This window comes from Dromaius novaehollandiae, chromosome 2, assembly GCF_036370855.1.
Source record: "Dromaius novaehollandiae isolate bDroNov1 chromosome 2, bDroNov1.hap1, whole genome shotgun sequence".
Taxonomy (NCBI): Eukaryota; Metazoa; Chordata; class Aves; order Casuariiformes; family Dromaiidae; genus Dromaius; species Dromaius novaehollandiae.
Window position 1 is genome coordinate 5,416,979 of NC_088099.1, and position 22,423 is coordinate 5,439,401.

At 40.2% G+C, this 22,423-nt stretch overlaps 1 protein-coding gene across 5 annotated transcripts in view; it reads left to right on the forward strand.

The window, feature by feature from the left end:
- The window catches only part of CRHR2 (corticotropin releasing hormone receptor 2), a 163,496-nt gene that overhangs the window by 104,754 nt on the left and 36,319 nt on the right, over positions 1 to 22,423 (forward strand). For all 5 annotated transcript variants that reach the window (XM_026097359.2, XM_064505688.1, XM_064505689.1 and 2 more), the window contains 4 exons: positions 4,866 to 4,983; positions 8,945 to 9,098; positions 12,267 to 12,327; positions 18,914 to 18,986. In XM_026097359.2, the coding sequence (XP_025953144.2) occupies positions 4,866 to 4,983; positions 8,945 to 9,098; positions 12,267 to 12,327; positions 18,914 to 18,986 (406 nt within the window). The remainder of the gene's footprint in view (positions 1 to 4,865; positions 4,984 to 8,944; positions 9,099 to 12,266; positions 12,328 to 18,913; positions 18,987 to 22,423) is intronic.

The following is a 22,423-nucleotide window of genomic DNA, read 5'->3' on the forward strand; positions in this document are numbered from 1 at the left end:
AAGTCTTAACTGAACATCATTATTAATGGAATCCTACATGAATTAATAGAAGGTTTCCAAGCTCATTTAATAAAGTTATCATTTGCAATTAATTCCATGCAGATGATTCTACTAATTCAGATAGATAGCTTTTGACCGTGCTGGCACATTATTATGATTGCTAATGTTAATTATTTATGTCATACTTTGAATCAGAAAATAATAGCTCTGCACATCCCAGAGGAAAAATAACACTGTGTGGATAGAGAAGAAAAAAACATGAATCAACAGGAAGGCTATTTTGAGTTTTACCAGGGCTATTTTAGAAACCCTTTTATAGATATCCATTCCTGAATCAGTGAGACTGCTTGTACAGAAAGAATTGATCATGCTTCATGCTTTTTCAGGCTTCAGCATTTCCCAAATCAAAAGAATGGATTTTCTAAATCTCTGCTTTCCATATGCATTTATACAATTGAGGTCATTTCACTGAATTAATTAGCAGAGTGTCCTTTCTCTTGCAACAGACAGAAACTCTTTCTGCCCACCTCTGACACAGGCTGCAGTCACCTGTGGGGGAATTTTGCTTTCTTTTCATTTGCAGCTGTTGTTCCTAACATGGAAGCCCCTAACTTACCACACAACCAGCAACTCAGGATGCCAGTGACGTGATATCAAGCCAGAGAATGACATTTGGCCTTGAAACATGGTCTGTTTTTAAATCAAATAAGGAGGTCATTATATGTAATTTCTCACCATACACCAGTTTTTTGATTTACTAATTAGTAAGGCCAACAAGAGGTATGTTTGCTTTCATCTTCTTTGTGTCTAACATTCTGCTGTGGAGCTGAAGCTAAGGTCTCCTATGGGGCTCGGGGTGTGTGTGTGAGGAGGGGTGAGTGGGAGGCATTTGTTCCCAGATCATGGAACCTTCTCTCAGTCAGTATCCCTCTGGAAGCCTTTCCTGTACTAGGTGATGATAATAATGTTCACTGGCAATGGCTGTAAGGAAAAGCAGCTTTCTCAGGTGGCCAGGAAGAGATCTTGTTGTATCAATTGACTTTGCTGCACTCCTCAGCTGTTGTGCCCTGCAGCCTCCACACGCTATATTAACCTTGTTGTTTCTGCCTTCCCAGTACGAATCTGACATAGTTATTTCTATACTTTTCTTGCCTTTGGCTATGAATTGCATTACCACCACTGCAATTTCTGTGCTAGTAGTAGTTAGGATACAGAAACAAACAAAAACCATGTGCTCTGGGCTTTCTACAAACAAAAAAACCCCTTTGGGTCTCTATCTGGGACTTTTAGTAAATGAAAAGGAGAAGAAAAAAGAAAAAAAGAAAAAAAAATAATGAAAATGTTAAAATCATTCTGTGCCTGGGGTCACCTCAATGCCTGGGCCACTGAGAAACTCTGCAGCACTTTCAAAGGTGTGTTTCTCAGCCTGCCTGTACTGGTGTTTCCATTCAGATACTAACTGTTCTTAATACCAGAAGAGTAATGGTCCAGACATCACAAAAGCACTTGCTACATCTCACCTGTTTGTGCTGCTTTGACAAAGCAGCAATGTGGTGGGGAATGTGGCTGTGGAGAGACTGCAGCTGGGAAAGCAAAAGGTTTGCCTTGCCGCCTTTTCTACTTGATCCATTACCCCCAAAGACATGAAGCTCTTTGACAGGTCAAAACATCTACTTATCAGCTGTGTCACACATGGGGTGTCTCAGAAGAGGAATGAGGCCATGGTGCTGAGCTGCTAATACCCAAAGTATTTTTACTATACTATAAGCCTATACTTTAGGCTTTTCCTAAAGGTAATGGGACATGGGGGCCAGCTGCCCATATTTCAAGTCCAAAACTTCATTTGACAGGGCTGCAGGCCCATCTCCGTAAATTCCAGCTGCGGGCCACATTTAGGGTTTTACTTAATTTTAACACCAAGAACACATCTTCCCTCAGCGCAACATGTTTTTTCCAAACAGAGGGAGGACTCTTGATCATCATAATTATCTGTAGATCCTGGGAGCTCCCAACAAAAACAGACCTTCTTGCTCTTGGTGCTGATCATTACTAAAAAGTGGCCTCTGTCCCAAGCAACTTGCAATCCAAACAAAAGCCAATAGTAGATGCAGAGAGATGGGCAAAGAAGAGGAAACCATGAACAGAGAAGTAGTAAGGAGGGCAGAGATCATGAGGCCAATAGATGCTGAGGTTATCTCTATATTCCAAGACACAGAAAAGAATGTGATTTTGAGGACTAGGATCCTAATACAGGGAAAATCTCTTCTTAGGAACTGAACCAAAAGGTCTACAATTATTGATTTGGTTCTCTTTGCATCTCTGGCCAGTCCAGTGTCCTGCTTTGTGTCTTGTGAGGGTCAAGTTTTTTTTTTTTTTCCTGGTGGATTTAATGATATTCCAGAGTATGCAGTGGTTGAACTATGTCTGAAAGATGTAGCAAGGATTATTTTTTTTTCCACTGGTTTTATTTCTCTTTCTCTAGGAATACGTTCAGGTGGCAGAGTGCTCTGGATCTGTTTTGTGGTTAGAGCTCTCAAAAGCAATTAATTTCATCCCAGCAGCTCTACAGTTTGACTTGAATTTCCTCAGTTTCTAGTCCCCTGCCTCCTTCTTCCCCCAAAACCAGTATTTCAAACTCCTTCCTTAACCTGCTAATCCTTAACCAGAAAGGAGTGAACAAAACATCTAGGTAAATAACAGCCAGCCACAGGACATTTCTGTGCAAAATGGTCAATGGACAACAGACCTTAACAACATGTTTTAAAGTCTGCCCAGAGCCAGATGGGTTTCTAGGGTATTTCAGTTCATTTCAGCATAAATGTCAGCAGGTGCTAGCTGCCTAGTTTCTTGGAAAGCCTAGCCATGAACCTTTCCCTTTTATTTGAAGTGAAGTTCTCAGAGTGAGCCATGTCCCTGACAGGTTCCCTGGTAGCACAGGTTGCACTGAGAATAATGCCCTTTGGTTTTATAGCCTCTATAAAAATGAATGGATCTGAGCAGCTGGAGAACTGTTTTCAAAATTGACTCCAGCTGTGAGTCATTGAGACTCTGAAAACCAAATACAGATTTCATACCTGTAGCCTGAGTTGTTAAACTCAGAAGCTGTTTTGGCATTGAGTTAGTAGAATTATACCTCTAAGCATCTTTCTGTAAGCTTCAGTATCTCATATGTGGGAGTTTTTCCATGTGTTTCTTGCTGGATTACACTGAAATCTTGGAGAGATTTGTGAGGCTGAAGGAAATAACAGAATTTTTCTGACCCTAAGACTGACTAATCAGATGCTTGGAAAAGGGCAATGAGAGTTTTATGGTAACAAACTGGTGTTTGTTATCAGCAAGTCTGGTTTGCTTGTCATACAAAAGACCTGACACAATAGCAGATTTTGTCACTGGATTGTGCCTTCTCTTTTTAAGGAACCTTTGCTGTCTCTGGTATCAACAATAGTCAGTCAGACTTTTCAAATCAGCAGATTTGAAAACACCACTTTCTGTGTTTCTCCCATGTTATCTGACAGCTTCCTTTGCAAGCAGGGACACTGATAGGCCAAACGCAGAACCCTAACTTGATGATCCCAGGAAACATTGGCTATTTGTACCCGTTGGAGTGATTTTGCTACTGGAGTGGTTTGTGTTTAGCTGGGATAAGATCATTTAATTGAACATGCTGTAACTGCAAAACTGTGACTTGGCTCTCACCTTCCTTTAACATTTCACAAAGAATGAGAAGATAAATGATCTTGTCTCGGATGATTGAATCTTTAATGAGTAACTTACTGTCTAGCTTCAGTGCTGCTTCTAGTTGCTAGCACCAGCACCAGGCACCAACTGTCTCCTGGAGCTCTTTTGAGCAGCCAGCAGTGTTTAAGGTGTCCTCTCTTTTGTTTTATGGCATCGTGCCGCAAAGCATTGTAGAATGGGTGCTCATATTTTACATTGCATTCCAGAAGAGGGTTGTGGAAGGAGAAAGAACATACACAAATATATTCTTGTGAAGGGGAATACACAGTGCTTCTCCATTGTTTAAGAAAGTATGGTGCAGCAGACCAAAAGCTGGTTTGGGAACTAGGCAGTCCCTGCTCTCCTATTGCATTAATGAGTCTGAGAACTTTTGAACTTCACACAGCCCAGCTTGTCTGAGTCATTAGAGAGAGAGAATCCCCAAATGCAAGGTGTTCCAGTTTCTGTCACTACACAGTGAACATTTATCACCAAACCTCCTTCTGTGAATAGTGCAACAGACTCCACTGCAGCCTTGTTGTTTTGGGACTTACCAATTCTAGTTGACATTGTAATAGACTTGGTACGTTTGGGGGGGCAATCACACAATGATAACCAGGGACAAAATGACCATTTGAATTTTGGGGAGTTTCCATTAGCTCCCATTTCACTAGCTTGAATTCATTTTGTCAAAGGGAAGTCCTCAAGTTAGCAAGACAAATTGCTACGCATGGCTTTGTTACGCTTCATGGTTTCTGGAAGAAAGGTATTTGACAAGGAGAAGAAATACATATTTTGGTGTCCCTCTGCAGCTGTTTTATGTTTACATTATCTGTTTGGGTTGTGACTGCATTGCAGAGGCTGAGTTTTGGCACTGTCACTGGCTGTACCCTCAGAACCAGAGAAAGGGACTCAAACCTGCTATGTTTACTAGTAGAGAAGAGAGCAATAGACAGCTACATAGACAGTTATTGCTGTCCCATTGGACAGCAGAATCTCCTGTTCCGCAGTGTATGAGAAGTAATGGATGGGGATAAACCATGAGGATTTTTTCAAGTGAACAGACTAGCTTGTTTATTTTATATACTCATTCATGTGTGTATGTGTATTCATTATATATGATGACTGAAATGCATTCCTCTGTTTAGGAGTATCAGATGCCTGCGGAATATTATCCACTGGAACCTGATCACCACATTCATCCTGAGGAATGTGATGTGGTTTCTGCTTCAAATGATTGATCACAACATACATGAAAGCAATGAAGTAAGTGCTTGGGGACAGCATGTATTTGTCATGCAGTTTGCAGGCTGGTGCGGGATGCTGAATTTGTTCAGCTGATAAAAATATTGCAAAGGGCACCTATCTACATGCCCAGGGCAACTGCAATGTCATTTCAAAAAGAGGAAAAAATGTGCTAAATTTTCATTTCTTTCGTCATGACGGAATATCAGCGTTCTGCTGTTTAACATCAAAATCCCTGTCCCCAGCACAGTTCTTCTCTCTTATCTTCATTGACTGTAGATACTTTCCAAATTTATATACAAGGCACAATACAGTGTGAGACACTAAATTTAGTGGTTCTTGAACATTTTTGTGAGAACTTCTTGCTGTGATGGGGCTCATGTGGGGTAAGCATTCACTTCAGAGAGGGCATCACCTCCATGCACAGCGTACAGAAATAATTGGCTGTCCAGGCTCTGAGTCAGCTATTTTGTCTAATGACAGCAGGCACCTTGCCCTCTGGAATTAGTGGGACTCTAAAGAAAATGAGAAATAGCCCTGAAACACCACTGAAATGATTTCAGTACATTTTTTGCTGCTTGATCATGTTTCTTTTTTCTTTTTTTTTTTTTTTTTACAAAATTCCACTTTTCTGCTAATCACTTCTTCATAGTGCTGGCCCTGAGGATGAAGTGAGTTGGGTTGCATCCATCAGCAGCTGCCTGTCACGGAAAGGAATGGTTCATTCCTCTAGGGCCCTAAACACTTCACTCCATCTTCTGCTGCTTCCCTCAGACTAGTTCTGGTCCTTTTCTTAACCACTTGGAGAGGACTGAACCCTTGAAGACTGAACTCACTGAACTGGTGGAAAACCAATCCAGCCAACAAAAAAATCAAGGAAGAGCTTTCTCTTGGCAAAGTGAGCTAAATCAGCTTTCTAAGGGGTGATTAAGAGTTTGAGCCAATTCAAGGGGGAGGACAGACCCACACAGTAAAAGAATTGGAGGGCTGAAGTGAGCAAAGAGCATGGCATCTTTTTGCATGGCATTGAGCACTCTTGAGAAATACAGCACATCACCATGCTCCTATTTCACTTACTCTCCATGCTGTTTCATGTTCATTCAAGTAACTCCCAGTTCACATGCTGAGTTGAATGAGGGTCCATATGTAAGTATTGTAATGGACCTCTGTTTGAGTCACCCAGAATCCCCAGTAATATGAGTGGATTAAAAGTATCACTCACTTTTTCTCCAGGGTTATACATTTTCTTGGGGAATAAATCTTCTTGATGTATTAAAGTGACATATTATACTTCTTACGGTAGAGTATTCTCCTTTTAGGGCTGCCCCCCTGATGACTTCCTCCAAGGGTGGATGACCTAAAGTGCCCACAGAGTATGAGCTGGAATCATAGCTGATGTCAGTCAACGTGGCTCCACTCATGGAAGAAGTAGTCCTGTGGGTATGGAAAACTACCTTAGGAACCTGGAGATCCATTCCCTTTAATGTCTGCTGGCTATTCATCATCCTTGGTTAACTATTCAAATGTCAGATTTGGCATCTGAACTTTGATCCCATAGTTTATAAAAACAGACAGAAAAGTCTTCAGTATTTAAATTAAAAGAATTCTAAGATTATAAGATTTTTTAAGACACCTATGCATAATTCTGTATTATTATTCAAGCAGATGATCCTTTAAGAAGGAATAGATATTGCTCCTGTTAATTCACTGGTTGCTTTGTTTGTGTTTTTGACATTTTCAGGCTATAGAAGATGGAGGTAAATCTGCTTTATTGTTGACAGTTTTATGCTGCTTGGTTTACTGTGATGACAATACTGTAAATCTTGATATAGGATTTTTCACTTATTTAAGCAAAATAAGCTGGAGTCAGGCATTCAAATGCCTTTTAAAATGTGGCCATGGAGCACCAAGGAAAATATAAACATTCAAATGTAAGGACAGATCCTCATGCCTCAGTTTTCCTGTATTAATCTGTTCTCTGTAGAACACTGCAGTCTTTTGGGGAAGGTGCTTTTACAAGCTTGATGGTAAGTTTGTCGGTGTTCTTATTGTGGTATAAATCAGAATGAAAATGACACCACTGAAATCAATGGGTTCAACATCATTTATGCCAGCTAATGATGTGATCTCTTCTGTGCTGATCAGTGGAGATTAAATAATGCAGGAACAGAAGCATCAAGGACTCAACATGGAACCATTTTGCATGAAGTTATAGTGCTTATGTTAATAAATCAAGAAGAGGGAATTGCTGAAGGTATCTAGAGCCTAATGATGGATACTGTGTGGGGATCAGGTATCCTCAGTCAAATAAATGAAATGGTAGAAATTAATGAGTTCTGCTAATTGGTTTTATTATTCAATAATAATAAATCCATAATTCCTCAAGGAACTGTGCAGAGCTGCTCAAAAATTCATTTTGTTCTCGTTTCCTATGGAAATGAGGCAAAGGGAGATCTCACTACCTTTATGTGTATTTGTCCATATGTGTCCTATTACCTTCACAGCCCACTGGCCAATTTCACTCAGGTCTGACAAAAGAGCAAGAGGCTCAAAGATAATTAAGTTTTTACGATTCTTGTGAAAATGAGCATCTGTGGAGAGGAGAAAAATTGTGTAAGTGCTGCACATGAGGGAAAGAGCAGAACATGAGTCCAGACATCAAAGAATGTACATGAGACTGAGGCCTCCTAAGTAATCTAACTGCAGCAAAAGGTTTAATTTATCTTCATACCTTCTTAGACAGCAAAATCAAGTATGTGAGTCAACCCCCTAGAAAAGCTGGTTTTCCTTGTTTTGGGGCCAATCAGGAATGGAGTCCAAATATTTGTTTTGTGTTAATCAAAAACAGGGTGGTTTGATTCTTTTTTTTCTTTCCTTTATCAGGCCAGAAGGAGAAACAAAGACAATTTTACTCATTTTGAAGCAAAGTTTGTTTCAAAACAAAGTGTTTAGTCTTTTGAGTTGTTTTGTTTTGTTTTGTTTAATTCTATTTTAAAGATCAAGTCAAATTAAATTTCAAATCTTGATAAAACAATGTGGAAATGAAATGTTTCGATACAACGTTTTGACACATCCAAAAGTTCTTTTCTGTTTTTTGCTGCTCAATAAACAGAAATGATCACAACTTATGAATGGGCAATCATTTTGTAAATGTGTTTTTCATCCAATAAATTCTTAGTCCACAGAATGTTGCTGGGTTTGATTGTGTATCTGCTGCTGTGTTGGTTACCTAGATATCACCAATACCTCATGAATTCAAAGTTCTAGACAAAATTAACTGAAGGTCTGTGTTTAAAACACTCTAGCAGTGTCAATTAAAAGGGGGGAGAATTAGAAGACCAAAAATGACATCAATAATTTCAGCTAACAAAGGTAGTTAGTGTCACTCTTCAGGGAATATACCAAATGCCTGCATATACTGAATGCCTGCTTAGTCAGAAAGCAGTTTTCCCAGACTTCTGTGCAAAGCACTGTGGATATTCCCATCAGTAGTTACCTGTGATTTACTGATGTGATATTATCATCTGCCTCTCTATAGTTAATCATCTATTCCTCATCTGTGTTGTTACTGCATGGCTGTTAGAAAAGCTGCCTTTACTTTGGATATGAATCTAGGCTATGGCTGCACCTCTTTGAAAGATGAAAGATCATCGGCAGTCATATGACCTACCTCTTTCCTTCTTTCCACACACTGCTTCTCAAACTGCTGCTGGTGCGGACGTGCCTTATGGCATATTAACTTTTCCAGACATGCTCAGGTACAGGTGATTCTGCATGTCGTGGTCAAAGCCAGTCCTCAGCAGAACGTTGTGGACATAGCTGCATATGACCAGACAACACATAAGATATTCTGATTCCAAGTCACAGGTATAATTCTGCATTCCTTGAAAGACTTATCATTTATTTTTAAGAGATAGCTAGAAATAGGTTTTGAAATGTTCTCACCATGATTTTAAAATGTTCTTTTCTTTTTTTTTTCCAGCCCTGGTGTCGTTGTATTACCACTGTCTACAATTATTTTGTGGTGACCAACTTCTTCTGGATGTTTGTGGAAGGCTGCTACTTACACACTGCCATAGTAATGACTTACTCCACAGATAAGCTGCGGAAATGGGTCTTTCTCTTCATAGGATGGTGTAAGTGCCGTGCACATTTAAAATGGCGTTACATGGTGCCTGGCATTAAAGTGATAAAAACAAGAGCAGGAAAAATAAGCTTGAAAAGTCCTAGTGAGGTGAAATCTGACATTCAAACCCAACTTCATGTCAGAACAACATGAGATCAGATTTAATTCCTCACTGTGGTGATGAATAAAGCTAGCTGGTTACTTCTGGATTTATTTTCTTCATTTAGATCCTGAGGTACTTGGTCTTAAGGAAGGGAAAGAAAAAGGATGCCCATGCTTAGCACTTTAGGAATGCAGCAGTTCATATCCCGTTCTTTTCACTTTGATCAGCAAAATGCTGATCACATCCCATTAGACACTGCTGCTCAACATAGCCTGAATCAGAAAAGACACTGTCTATGCCTTGTGGACTACTCAGTCTCAAGAGACAGATGAGACACTTCTAAGTGATGAGTTGACTAGCAGAGAAGCCTAATTACCTGCCAGTCCAGTCTTACAGCTGTCTTTTGGGCTGCTGAAGGTTTTGTTCCTAGAAAAGAGCCCTTAATAGGGCTCACAGGTTCTCTTTGTGCCATCTCTGTGGCTGCTCAAAGGTAGAAAAATGACTCTCTTCTTGCCCTGTTACCTCGTTTCTACTGTACCAGCCTGGGCTAGAGCAAAGGCTGCTTCTTTTCCCTAGCTGCATCAATATTGTCTGGTCCATCAGTACAGTCTGGGAACCACCTGGCAGAGTAGCAGCCCTACTGAAAAGGACCTGAGGGTTACAGTGGATATCAGGCTGAATATGAGCCAGAAGTGCCCTCTCATCTTGAATAAAGTAACCACATATACTACACTAGGAGAGTGGCCAGCAGACTGAGTTATTAATCCCTTCTACTCAGCTTTGTAAGGCCACCTTTTGGAATACTATGTTCAGTTTTGGGCCTCTTAGGTCAAGAGTGGAAGTGGAAAGTGGGAGTGGAAAAACTGGAGTTCACCCAGTAGAAGGCTACTTAAAGTGGCCAGGGGTCTAGAGGACAGGACATATAAAGTGAGGCTGAGGGAGCTGAGCTTGTTTAGTCTGGCAGACAGGGGGCTAAAGAGGGATCTGCTAGGTGTTTAGAAGTAGTTTGAAGTGCAGTTACAAAGATGGTGGAGCCAAACTCTTCTTAGTAATAGCAGATGGTATAACAAGGGGCAGAAAATGCTTTAAAAACAAAATATATCATTCAATCCGATATGGAATGGGAGGAAAGTGGAGTTATTACAGTAGAAAGAAAGTGTTTATGCGGGGAATTGATTCAGATTTTTTTCAACATTTTTTAATTTTGTCACCAAACTGGAAAATCAACTGCTCACGCATCTGTCAAACTCCTGACTGGATTGGTGCCCTGAAGTTTATCTCTCTGTCTCACTCAGGGACCTCTAGGTCTCTGCTTACAAATGCAAGCGTGCTGTGTGAAGAATATAGTTTTCCTCTCACCTTCTTGGGTGCTTTCAGGCTGGCTTTGCCTTCCCATACACTTCATCTTTTACCATCCTCAGTCAATTTCCCTGATCTTCCTTCGCAAGGAAAAGTAAAATGTTTTCCTCCAGCAGAAAGGGTATGGCTGTATTGTTCATGTTCACCAGCCAGGGCATGAGGGAACAAAGTGCACCTAACTGCGAGTCACTGATGAGCAAGAAGAGAGACAATATAATCACTTACAAGGCACAAGAGCCCCACCATTATGGGGCAGGAAGTCAGAACTGCACTATGATTCTTGCTGAGGTTAAAATGACTACTCAGCAATTCAGTCCCATCCCTGCTGTTTTGCAGTGCTGTTTCCATACTGCTTCATCTCTTTAAAGCCTTCATTTCCAAGAGACAGCAACTGGGCAGAGTTAGATACCTGGCCATACTGGCTTCTACGTGAGGGCTTTAGTCATGTTGCTTCCAGTTGGAAAGAAGCAGGTACCAGTGAGGGTTCTTGAAGCTGGGCCTCTGCCTATGCATTAGCCTTAGAGTGGCAATGATTTCAGAGGGACATGAATCTGGGAGCTGGAATGAGGGATGGAGCTGGAGACATTTTTGTTTGTTTTTTGCCTGAGGTGACAGGTTAAAGGTAAAGGGGAAATGCGGACAGGAAATTCTCCTCTTCCAACTCTGACATCAATCCAGACTTCACCTGGGGAATGCATGGGTGAAAAAAGCCCTGTTTCCCGCAAGAGGTTTTCGTCGGAAGGTCAGCTTTCCTGACTTCTACTTGCCTCCAATTTCCTACTCCAGCAAGAAGCTCTTCTGCTTGAAACCAGCTGGACTCTGAAGGCCAAGCACAGCAAGGTCAAGGCTCTGGACATGAGATTGAAATAACAATTGAGATTTATACTATAATAGAAATGAAAAGCAGAGGAAGTGGCACTGCAGAGACATGAAGTGTACAAATACACCTCATCTACTGCAATGATATTGCATTCCTAGGGAGGGCTGGTGTGTCTACTGTAGAAGTTCTAAGTACAACGGAGAAAGCAAGTTCTATAAAGCAAATTCATGGGCTTGATAAGAATTTAGATACAGGGACAGAGCACACTGCATATTGTAGGAGGCAGAATGACATGTAAAAGGCTAAAAGAAGCTGAATGGTTTAGAGAGGGCAAAAAACAAATGAATGCAGATATAGCAAGATATCAAGAGATTGTTTCCCATCGTCCTGTTTCACAGGGAAGATTCAAGTACAGAAGTTCCCACTAAAATGTTGAAAATGGGTTTCATCTGAAGAGCCCAATACATTTACAAGCTTCTTGCAGACTGGAAATAAAAACCTAAACAACACGCATCTCCAAATGCTGTCTTTAAGATTTTGCCATATCAACTGCAGGAAAATGAAAAGGGACGAAAATTTCCTGTAAGTCAGCAAAACAGTTCTGATTGCTTATATGGAAATAGAGGCATATATGTGTGTGTTTGCTAAGAAATGTATTAACTTGCCTTACTGGTACTAGAATTTTTTTTCTTGTTGGGTGAATTTTTTTATATATCAAGAGGTTTTAGCAATTGCAGTGCCTCAGGTGTATCAGCGAAGATATGAGCAGTTGTATTTAGAGTCTTCCAGTCCATTAACCAAGACTCTCCTATCTTTATATAAATCTGTATCTACATCTAATTAATCCATATATACCTCGATTGTGATTAATTCCTGATTTTTTACTGTTGTTGCAGGTATTCCTTGCCCAATCATCATTGCCTGGGCCATTGGCAAACTATATTATGAAAATGAACAGTAAGTGATATTAACATTTGTTTTTATGTAGCACTCTAAATAAATTAGTAAATGCATCCAGGTTGAACTGATGATTCAGAAATGAGGCTGATGTAGGAAAGAGGAGAGGTCAAATCATTCCATCCAAACTGAGACTATCTCAAAGTTCAGAGCCCTGGTTGAATGAGCTCTTGGAAGTAAAAAGCCTTTCCCAGATCTCTTGCCTAAACTCTGAGGTTCTTATTTCATAGCTTTATACATGCTTTACAATCAGGGTAGTCTCCTTCTATGGGAGTTTTGCATGAGTACGGCCTTGGAAAAAATTGCCATTGAGTTTAGAGGATTTAGCTTCCTGGGTGTGCAGGATTCAGTTTTCAGTCTGCCAAGAACAGTCTTATGCCTGGAATTTGTTGCATTTCTGTTTCTGGCTTTTCCAACTGGAAGCAACAAGTGCACAAAATTGAATAGTATAGGAGATAAAGAGGCAACTGTGCTTTGCTTTTTTACCCACAAACATCAATACTGGTCAGATTTGGCTCAGATTGTGCTTTTTGATAGTGTCTGGATACATGTCTGTTATCTGATCCCATACGGCTTCCCTCTCTAACCTTAAAAAATCTTTGTGAGTCTGTTTGCCATGTGACTACACTGTCTTTCTATCTGGAGCTCATCTGATTAAACTTTAGTGTCCGCCTTGTAGGTGTCACCATCTGCACTAATCAGTGGTCTTTTATGATCAGCACTGATCAGTTGAAACAGGGGTCCACTTTGTCTCATGCTGAAGGAGATGTACCAAGTAGGTTGGATGAGTTAGACTTCCAAGCACTATATCTCTCTCCTGACTGTAAGGGTGATAGGATGACTAGCTCAGCTATGAGCATCCACACTGTAGGCATCTACATTAAGAAAAGAGGAATTCTGTCCTGTCCTATTAAGTCCATCTTCCATACTCCCTATGAATGTTTGAACCCTTGACCAGTCTCTCTTCTGTAGCCTTAGTGGTGACCATGATCATAATCTAGGGATTATGCATACTGGCCACCAGCTGGATACCTTTCATTGATTGAAAAGTTTTGTGTAATCTCAGCCCTGGCTACTATAATCATGCAGCAGAATTCACATTTTCAGTCTCAAAATGTCAGTAAAAACTTCAGTTGGAGCCTATTTCCTCAGGCATCCATGTCAAGAAGCCCTGGGAGATAGCCTTAGGTCACCAGATTTCCTTGATTTCTGTGCTCACAGAACTGCTTCGTCCTGTGTAAGGGAAAGATTGCAGCATTCTGGGTCTGCTTCATGGTCAGATTCTTCATAGTTGTTACCTTGCACAAGCTGAGTCAGTGTGGGAGCTGTCTCATTGTGCTGAAGCTAGGACAGAGCTGAAAGAACTAGTCAGCTTAACCAGCACAAAACAAAAGAAAACAGGTGTCTTGAAACCCAGAAGAGGGAAAATACCATATGCTTTAATAGTAGTGATACACATTAAACATTCCTGATGTGAGTCATCTGGTTGAACACAAAGTTTTGGACACCTTGTTTTGGAAGACTGCTCATCACTCTCAAGAGAAATAAGGGGAAGCAGGACACCTGATTGACACATGCCATAACATCTATGATCAGACTGCACACAAGGTGCATAGATGCAGAAAGCACTGCATCATCTTTACCAGTGCCTCCTTCCATCATCGTCTGTATGCCTGCAAAGTGAATGCAAAACAATCTCACCCTGATGTATCATTGATATAAAAAAATGACATGGTATGTATATAGGTATGTGTGCTACCTTTCACCAGTGCAGATCCTGAACAGTGTAGCATTACAGAAGAAAGGAGGAAGCAAAATACAAATAGCAGAGTGAGAAAAATGGGGTGATTCTCTTTGGTGTGCAGACTGGTGTTTAGCAGCTAGCTTGTTCCTACTGAGTCCCAAGGATCAAGCTCTCTGCTCTGGTGGTGGATTATCAAATGGGGCTTGTGCTTAAGTTCAGTTTTAAATTTAAGTATGGACAAATCTCTACAGTCTAACTCACATACATCATGCCTTTTTGCCTCACACACTTGCTAAGAAGGGAGGTGCCAGGTTACTCTTTGCCAGTCAGGCTAACTAAACCTAATGCTTTTGGATGTTTTCACCTTTCTGTCTTTAAACTGATGTTTGTCTCGAGTGAAACATTCACACACATCCTTGTAGAGAAAGTCCTTTTGGCTTCCATCTGCCATAGCATGAGGTGTGACAGTCTGGAACCTCAGCACTGTGCTGCTGAGTGTCAGCTGTGGGGCCAGGAATCATGTACTTCATCACTCTGCTTGAGAAACCAAGATGGGATGCTTCAACAGTGTCATTCCTTTGATCTAATGCATGCATCCAGAGAGGCAGGGCAGAGCTCTTGTAAATGAAGAGCTGGTAAAGGCATTGACCCATAAGGCAAAGAGTAGTGAATGAAATCTGCTTTTCACATTTATAATAATGTCATATGCAGGGGAGACTCAGTGAAGTAAATGAGCTGAAGCAAAATACGAGAGAAAATGCTTCCTGAGGACTTCTCAATAGTCATAAATACTCCAGCATCTGCTCAAGCATTGCCATGTGTGCAGTCATGTGATACTCCAGATAGCTCCTGCTCACTGCCTTCTGGTCTGAGGAAAGTGGCAGATGCTCCTAAAGCACATGTTGGAATGCACCTCTGGTACATCTGCGTGTGATGCGAGTGTGTGGGTATTTAACTAATCATCTATTTTTCTCTTCACTCTGTTCTGTATTAACTGTCTGGGCAATTTGGACTAAACTTTGTGACATTCACAGAATCCTTTCCCTGTGCTGGGATTGGGATAATATTGAAATCATGTCTTTAATCTGAATTCTGCAAGTGTGTGCAAATATAGACAGAAGAATGAAAATTAATTTCTGGCTTTGAGAAACCAGTATTGCCAAGATAGGCTAATCTCTCCAGTCTTCCTGGCTCAGTTTATCCTGATCACTGGGAGAACCACTTGTGGGTCCCCCATGTGGTTAGACCTAGCAAATTGGAGATAAACATAAAAAACATGCACTTCTGCAACCTCCCAGTCTGTTTGGATATCCCAATGGACAGTCTATAATCCAGGATGAAATGGGAGCCTTCTGTTCTTTAGCTGAGCATGCTTTTGAACTGTGACTGAAGTTGGTTGGTGGTTGTACTAGGGTTCAAGTTCTGTAGCTCAAAATAGCTTAAAATCTCAAAAATAGTGCACAAGAAGAATATTAAAGTGCTTCAGCTGGCTTGTTAGGGTTTCTTTGTTTTTGCATTTTTTTCTGTGTAGTGAGGTAAATATAATTGGTACTGTGGCAAATACCTTGTCTGGGGTTTTGCAGTTCTTTAGCAGAATCCGACAATTCTCTGAAAAATGTACTATTAAATCTCAGTAAAAAATACACAGATATTTAAGAGATATTAATGTAGCAATTTCACTGGTGGACAGTTGATAAGGAAAATATTAGTAAAATTTCATTAGCAGTACTGATAAAACCAGTATGTTTTTTTGTTATATAAAGAACTATCAGAGAACCATGAAGAATATTAATTAGTGTTATTCAGTAGAAATGTGTTCATATATCTCTGAGTCTGATTAGAACTGTCTTCATACATGGTTCTCTTCAACATTCAGGGAGTGTTTGTTTATTCTTCCAGAGCTAAAAAAATAAAAAAGAAAAGAATATGGCTTTTATATGTAATTTCACACAGCTGAAATTAAAATTCTGATGCAGCAAGTACTGTGAGTGTTTAAGGTTTCTGTCTGCTTGGTTTTAAAGAAATGTGTGGTGCTGATTTCATTGCAGGAATAATGGGTAAGAGTTAAGATGACAGGCAGAAAAGTCAGAGTTGCACTGTGTCCATACTGCAATATCCCAACAAAGGTCCCAGTCTGAACAGTTAGACTGTAAATCTGAGATACAGCCAGTCAAAGGCAGACATATATGTCATTGGCATATATCTGGCCTGTCACTCTTGACTCTCTTGAGAGTTAATGGACAGAATTGGAAATGTTTAGATTGCAATTTAACAGACCTGTTTTATTTATTTCCTAAGGAGATGAACATCAACCTAGAAATGCCTTTTTTTCTCCACTAACTCCAAACAGAACCTGGAGCATCTAGCTCACATGGAGATGCCTGTGTAGTAGAAGTCTGTGCTTGGCCACATCTTTGTCTCCTCAAATTGTGTGGTAGTATGTATCTGTACATGTGTGGTTCATCACTCAGTGGAACCTTGTTCTGATACTGGGTTTCGAATAATAAATGTTAGTATTCTGCTTCTAAATATGGTCTTACACTTAAGTGGTATTTAAATTCCAAAGGATAATGAGATGCCTTTGGCTCAGAACCTCCTTTTTGCTCCACTAGCCCCGTCGCAAATTCTCTGCTGACTTGTGTTAACCCACGGAGTTCTGCCACATGCCTCAGTCTATTTCCTTATTAGTCTCATTTGGATTCTTCTGCTAGAGCAGCCAGAAACTCCTTTTCTAATAGCTCTTAGTTCTCTGAATTTCAGACAATATTTAATAGTTCTCCCAAAGTGCTCTTCAACAACCTCCCTCAAATCTAGGTCTTGCAGTTTCTGGAGAGTTATGTTTCCTTCCTTGGCATATCTTGCAATTCCTTTTTCTTCACATCTTTTCATCTCCCTAATCCAAAAAATCAGTTTCATTCATTTAAGGCTCTCCTGGGGATTCTTCTTGGATAATAACTTGGGCTGCAGGAAGTATTTTATTCCAAATCCTGCTCTCAGTGCCAAATTTTGGAAGATTAGTTGCAAAATTATCAGTTTACACTAATTTGCACTCAGTGCAACAGAGAATAACAGTTATGTTTTATATCTATAAAATATTCAAAGCCCTCTCACTCAGTTGGAACTTAAAAAGATGTAGATATTGAATCAAGGAAAGGAAATACAATTGTGTGATAATGAACTGTTCTCCTGGAGACCTGCTGTATTTTTCAGAATTTCTGTACATTCAGTTCAATAACAGCATTTTGCAATGGGCAGGTAGCTCCTTCTCTTTCCGCAAGCAACCCCTTCTGGAGAAAGATAGGCTTTTTGGCTATTACATGATTTAAAAAGAACTTCATTTGGGCCATCACTTTTCTTATGTCTGTTTGTTTGCCTCAGCTACTTGCAATGTCCTGTCTTATGGATTGTAACCGCTTTGAGGCAATAAATGTTATTTCTTGTATGTTTGTAAAAGGGCAAATCTGCATCTCTCTCCATGGTCTCCTTAGCTCAGGAATTGCCCTTGTTTTCATGTCTCCAGCAGTACCAAGCTTATCTTTTGAGACAAGGCAAACACAGGGAAGCCATCATTTTTGCCTATATAGACTCACTATGTGTCATCCATGGAGAGAGGAAAAAACTCAGACATTTGAACTCCAAAATCTACCTCCTAAGTGACAAGCTCTGGAGCTCCAGTGACTGAGTTATATAGGGTTATGACAGCAAAGTTGTCTCTGCTTGGTAGCAGGAAGATCTAGACTTTGTGGATATATCTGTAGTAGTAAATTAGCTGGGCCAGAATCATTCCTGAGGCTGGAGACCAAATGGCATAGAGTGGCTCACATCCATATTATTAAACTGTCTTGGCCTCCAAATCACAGTATGTGAAGTTTGTAGACTATTGGGAATGGCCTCTGGCTCATGCTAACTCCAGATTTGTTCCCCAGGAAATGTTTGGGAGTTGGCCATTGTTTGACTGGGGCCAAAACTGAACAAAGGACATGTAATGGTTGTCCAGTAAATGATTGAGTCCAGGCCTGAGCCCTGCTTCTGGTTCATTTACTAGCATAAATATAACCAATTTACTTCTCTCAGTTAAGGGAACGGAATGAACATCAGTATGGGTCACTGTGAAAGCACTGGCATAGTCTGTTGTATAACACAGCAGGGAGAAAAACATTTGCTATTAGTGGAAGTCAAAGTCAAGCTAGGACTGTCACACTTGACACGCATCCAGGCTTTCTGCTGGTTTGAGGCCCAGCACTTTACCTATGATTATGTTTGCCCAAGTTAAGTTCGTTTCCTTTTGGAAGTGTTGGATCAGGTTTTTCCTAGCTTCAAAAAGGTCTCTATTGCATGCTGGATTTTCTGATCTTCAGAATGATTCAAAGCCAGTGAGATGAATTCTTTATTCATCCAGTACCTTATTTACACAGAGCTTGAGAAACATTTGCTACAGCAACAGGCCATTACTTTCTGGAATTGAAGTGTCTATGGGCACTGCTATACATTAACAGTTTTTTTTTTTCCTCCCAAAGAGTATTTATTTTGTTCTTTTTTTCAGATCCAACAGGATACATTTTCTGCACTTCCTTATAGTGGGTTCTCATGTTTCTTGGAAATATTTACATGGCCAATAGCCAGAAACATAGTGGGAACTTAAAGGGAGGGGAAAATGGGGCTCGTATCTGTGTCCAAATAGAAGATTTTGTAGCAGAAAACTCAGGCAGCTGCCTGTTGTGTATGTAATTAAACAACTTAGGGGCATAAGGGCACATCTCTCTATGATGTCTTTGACATTATAGTCCATCTAGAAGAACTGCCATTTATAAATGATTCTGTTATTTGTTTTGTTTCTTACAGATGCTGGTTTGGAAAAGAACCGGGAAAGTATATCGACTACATATATCAAGGGCCAGTGATTCTTGTTCTTCTGGTAAGGATGTGTGTGGGTGGAAGGACACTACCGTCTTCCGTAGAGGGATGATTTGATAGGCACCTATGATGTTCCACATCTACTTTTATATAAAGTAAGACAGACAATGTGAAATGTCCTCAGTTGTTCTCTCAAGATGCCACAGTAGCTAACACTTAAAGTCATAATTGCTGGGATCTGTTTTTGGTTGTTTCCTTGACATTAGGCCATTCATTTCAGCTGTCTCTCTGTTATTCTGCTTGCCTTCCTTTGTAGAGTGTTTTGAGACCTAGAATGGAAAAATGTTCAAAAAACAGTAGGTATGTTACAATATCTGCTCCTCCACTTGAGGCTCTTGAGAGCTAGGGCACTTCCATCATACACATTATTAGAACAATGTAGTAACTGCAGTAAGAAAATGCATCTTCTTGTGTAGTCAGCTGCATCTTCTTCAATCCCACTGTTACAGTGTATTTGTTAGCTTTCCTCTTTTTAATTTCCTTCTCAGTGCAGCGTACAATTAACAAGCTGTTTCTCTATCCAGCACTCTGTCCCCAGGGCCAACCAACAGTGGGCAGAGAAAGAGTGGAAGTTCATTCATAAACCATGTTCAACCTTCAACTAAAATGCAGTGATGCTTTCGCAGAAAATACTGGGAGTGGATGGGAAAGGCCAATGCAATTAGAAAGGATGATGTTGAAAGAGCCGATTCTACTTTTCCATCCCTTTGTGGTAAAAACAGCTAGCAAGGAGGCAGTTGTCCTGACAAAGAATTCCCAGGTCTCAGCGGAGTCCCCCCACCCAGGGAACCTAGAACGGGTAGAGCTGTCCCTTATGCCACCCCAACCCTTATGGACAAGGCACAAAGACTCCAGAATAGGCAGCCCCTGTCAGCTTTTTCAAGGCTTAGAAGCCTTGAGCTATCACCTTGTCAGTGCTATACCTTTCATGTGATTCAGCATGAAAACAGCTTCTCTGTTGCCTAGGAAGCCAGCTACTAAATGGAACAATTCCTAAACTGAAATCAGGAGTTATTTTTCGTGCTAATTGTTAAGATGCAGCAAACATCATATTGTGTGCAGGTGAAAGGGAAAAAAAAAGTCTTTTTCATGTAAAAGATCTTTTCTGTGCATGCTAAGGAGAGAAACATGCTGGTGTGCATGTCACCAAGGGAGCCATCCTAAAAGTACAAACGGCTTCACAGTAAACTGACTCATTGGTACAGAGACTTACTTACAAGCAAATCTTATGTAGACATCAGAAGGTAGTAAGCTTGCAATACTCAGCACATTTTAGTTTACAGGTCTGTAAATTTCTTGGATGGGATCACTAGCAAACACAATAGGTAGTCCAGAGCCATAGGAATAACCTTGTTCTTCCCCAGAAAGCCCTTTCAATGTAAAGACCACAAACACAGAAAATAAAGGTACAGTTAGAGGCTGCCTCTTTATATACAGGCCATTATGTCTGTCTCCAATTTAGAACAGCTCTGAGGCTGCTCTAGACTGAGCCAATAACCAAACCCAGCCCTGATCATGCCCCAAATGTACTGCCCTGAATTGACATTGTGAATTGAACTTTTCCACATCGGCTTGCACTTGGGCTCTAATTAAAGTGCTAATGAGATAACAGCAGTAATTGCATTGTGGAGTGGGGAGCAGCTGATACAATTTAAGCAAATCATAAGGGCAAGTCCTTTTTTCATTTTCCTTATGGTTGCTCCTAACATAAAGCATCACTGAGTGAGGAAAAGAGTTCTCTGAAAATTTAGTCTAAAATGCAAATCAGAAAACTCATGTTACAATATTCCCCTGATTGCCAAAATGCAATTTTTAAAAATGCATTTTTTTACTGCCAGTTAAATGTTGTGTTTATAATTAAAAATACATGGCTTTACTCTGTGTTAAAGAAGCTAGCAGACTCATTTTATGATCCTTATGCAAGTCAAATCAAATCATATATAATGACTCAAGCATCACTTCTTATTGTTGGAGTTACTGATTCTTTCAAGGATGCTATGAGATGAGCTGCATTAAGAGCACTGAAGTTTGACATCTGCCTTGTACCCAGGGCAACACAGTCAAGATCTCCCCCCAGTACGTCAGTATGCTTCTGCTTTAATGTAGATAGGGACAAAGGGCTAAATCTAGCTGCCTGCTTTTCTCTTCCCTCTGGTGGACAAAGGCCACCAGAAACAGAAGATGCAAAGATTTCAAAGATAATACGATTTTGTGACCTCTTTCACTCACAATTAATGAGTTGGATTTGAATTAATGAAGAATTTTAAATGGTGGGTAAACAAGTTCGTGTTTTATCAAAGAGCGTCCAGGAAAATTCTGTGGGTGAACTATCCCAGCGTGTGTACTTCTAGGAAGATAAAGTGACATGAATGGTACTAGGAGAAACTAATATTATTTCCTAAAGAAGGCTCAGGCATAAAATCCAATTGCCTCAGCCTAAAAGTTGCCATGATTCTATTAAAATCCACTACCTGTCCACATGTGAATGCTCAGCATGGGGCAGTCAAAACTGGTTTCACTCCCAGAGAAGGAAGTCTGGGCTAATTCAGAGAATTGTACATTTTTGGTTAGTTAAAAACCAAGTGCCCAAGGTACAGCTCAGCTGAGTTGTAGTTACTTGTTAAACAGTAATAGCATGACTGCGTTTTCAGGAGCCATCATTATACTGGCTGGTGGGAATATGATTAAACTGTTCTTATTTTCAGCTACAGAAGGCTAAAACCTACTTCTAAAGAGCCTGAGTCTCTTTGAAAAACAGGATGATTTAGTCTGTCAAAAATTACTTCCAGTGCTCTCAATTTCTTGTTTCCTTCCCTCTCTTCTTTGAATGGCTACAGTACAAAATGGCATAACACCAAGAAACAGGTCATGCAGGAATTCTGATCCGCCTTGGGCAAATGCAGATTGGACAAGAATAAAATCCTTTTGATCCTCAAGTTTTGCAGTCCTCAAGTTCATCCTTAAACCGTATTATTCTCAGCTTAAGTCTCAGGATACAAGAATTTTGAACTATCAGTACACTCATTTGGTTGCTTTCCTATTTGTCTTTAGAAGAAATCAGAATCTTGACTTGGGCTGAAAATAAGGAAATAGGACAAAAGTCTTTGAAGCTTTTTGCTTCAGTTTCAGAGACAAAGGAAGCTCTGGGTATAAATGCTGAACCTGTATCTTGTGCAACAAACCCGTATCTTTATTGAGAAAAATGTGAGGGAGAAATTTTAATTAATCATCCTTTCTTGTTTCATTCCTGAATGGATTTTGGTCTGAACATATGCCAGGAGAGATCTAGCCATCTAGTGCATTAGATGCTTTGAAATTCAGTTTCTGATAGCGCTAGAAAATACACTCTGTTAGGCATTTTTTGTTGGAATTAGTGGATTTTTGATTCTGGTTTCTTTCCTTAGAATGGCACAGCCAGGATTTAATGCTACATCCTTG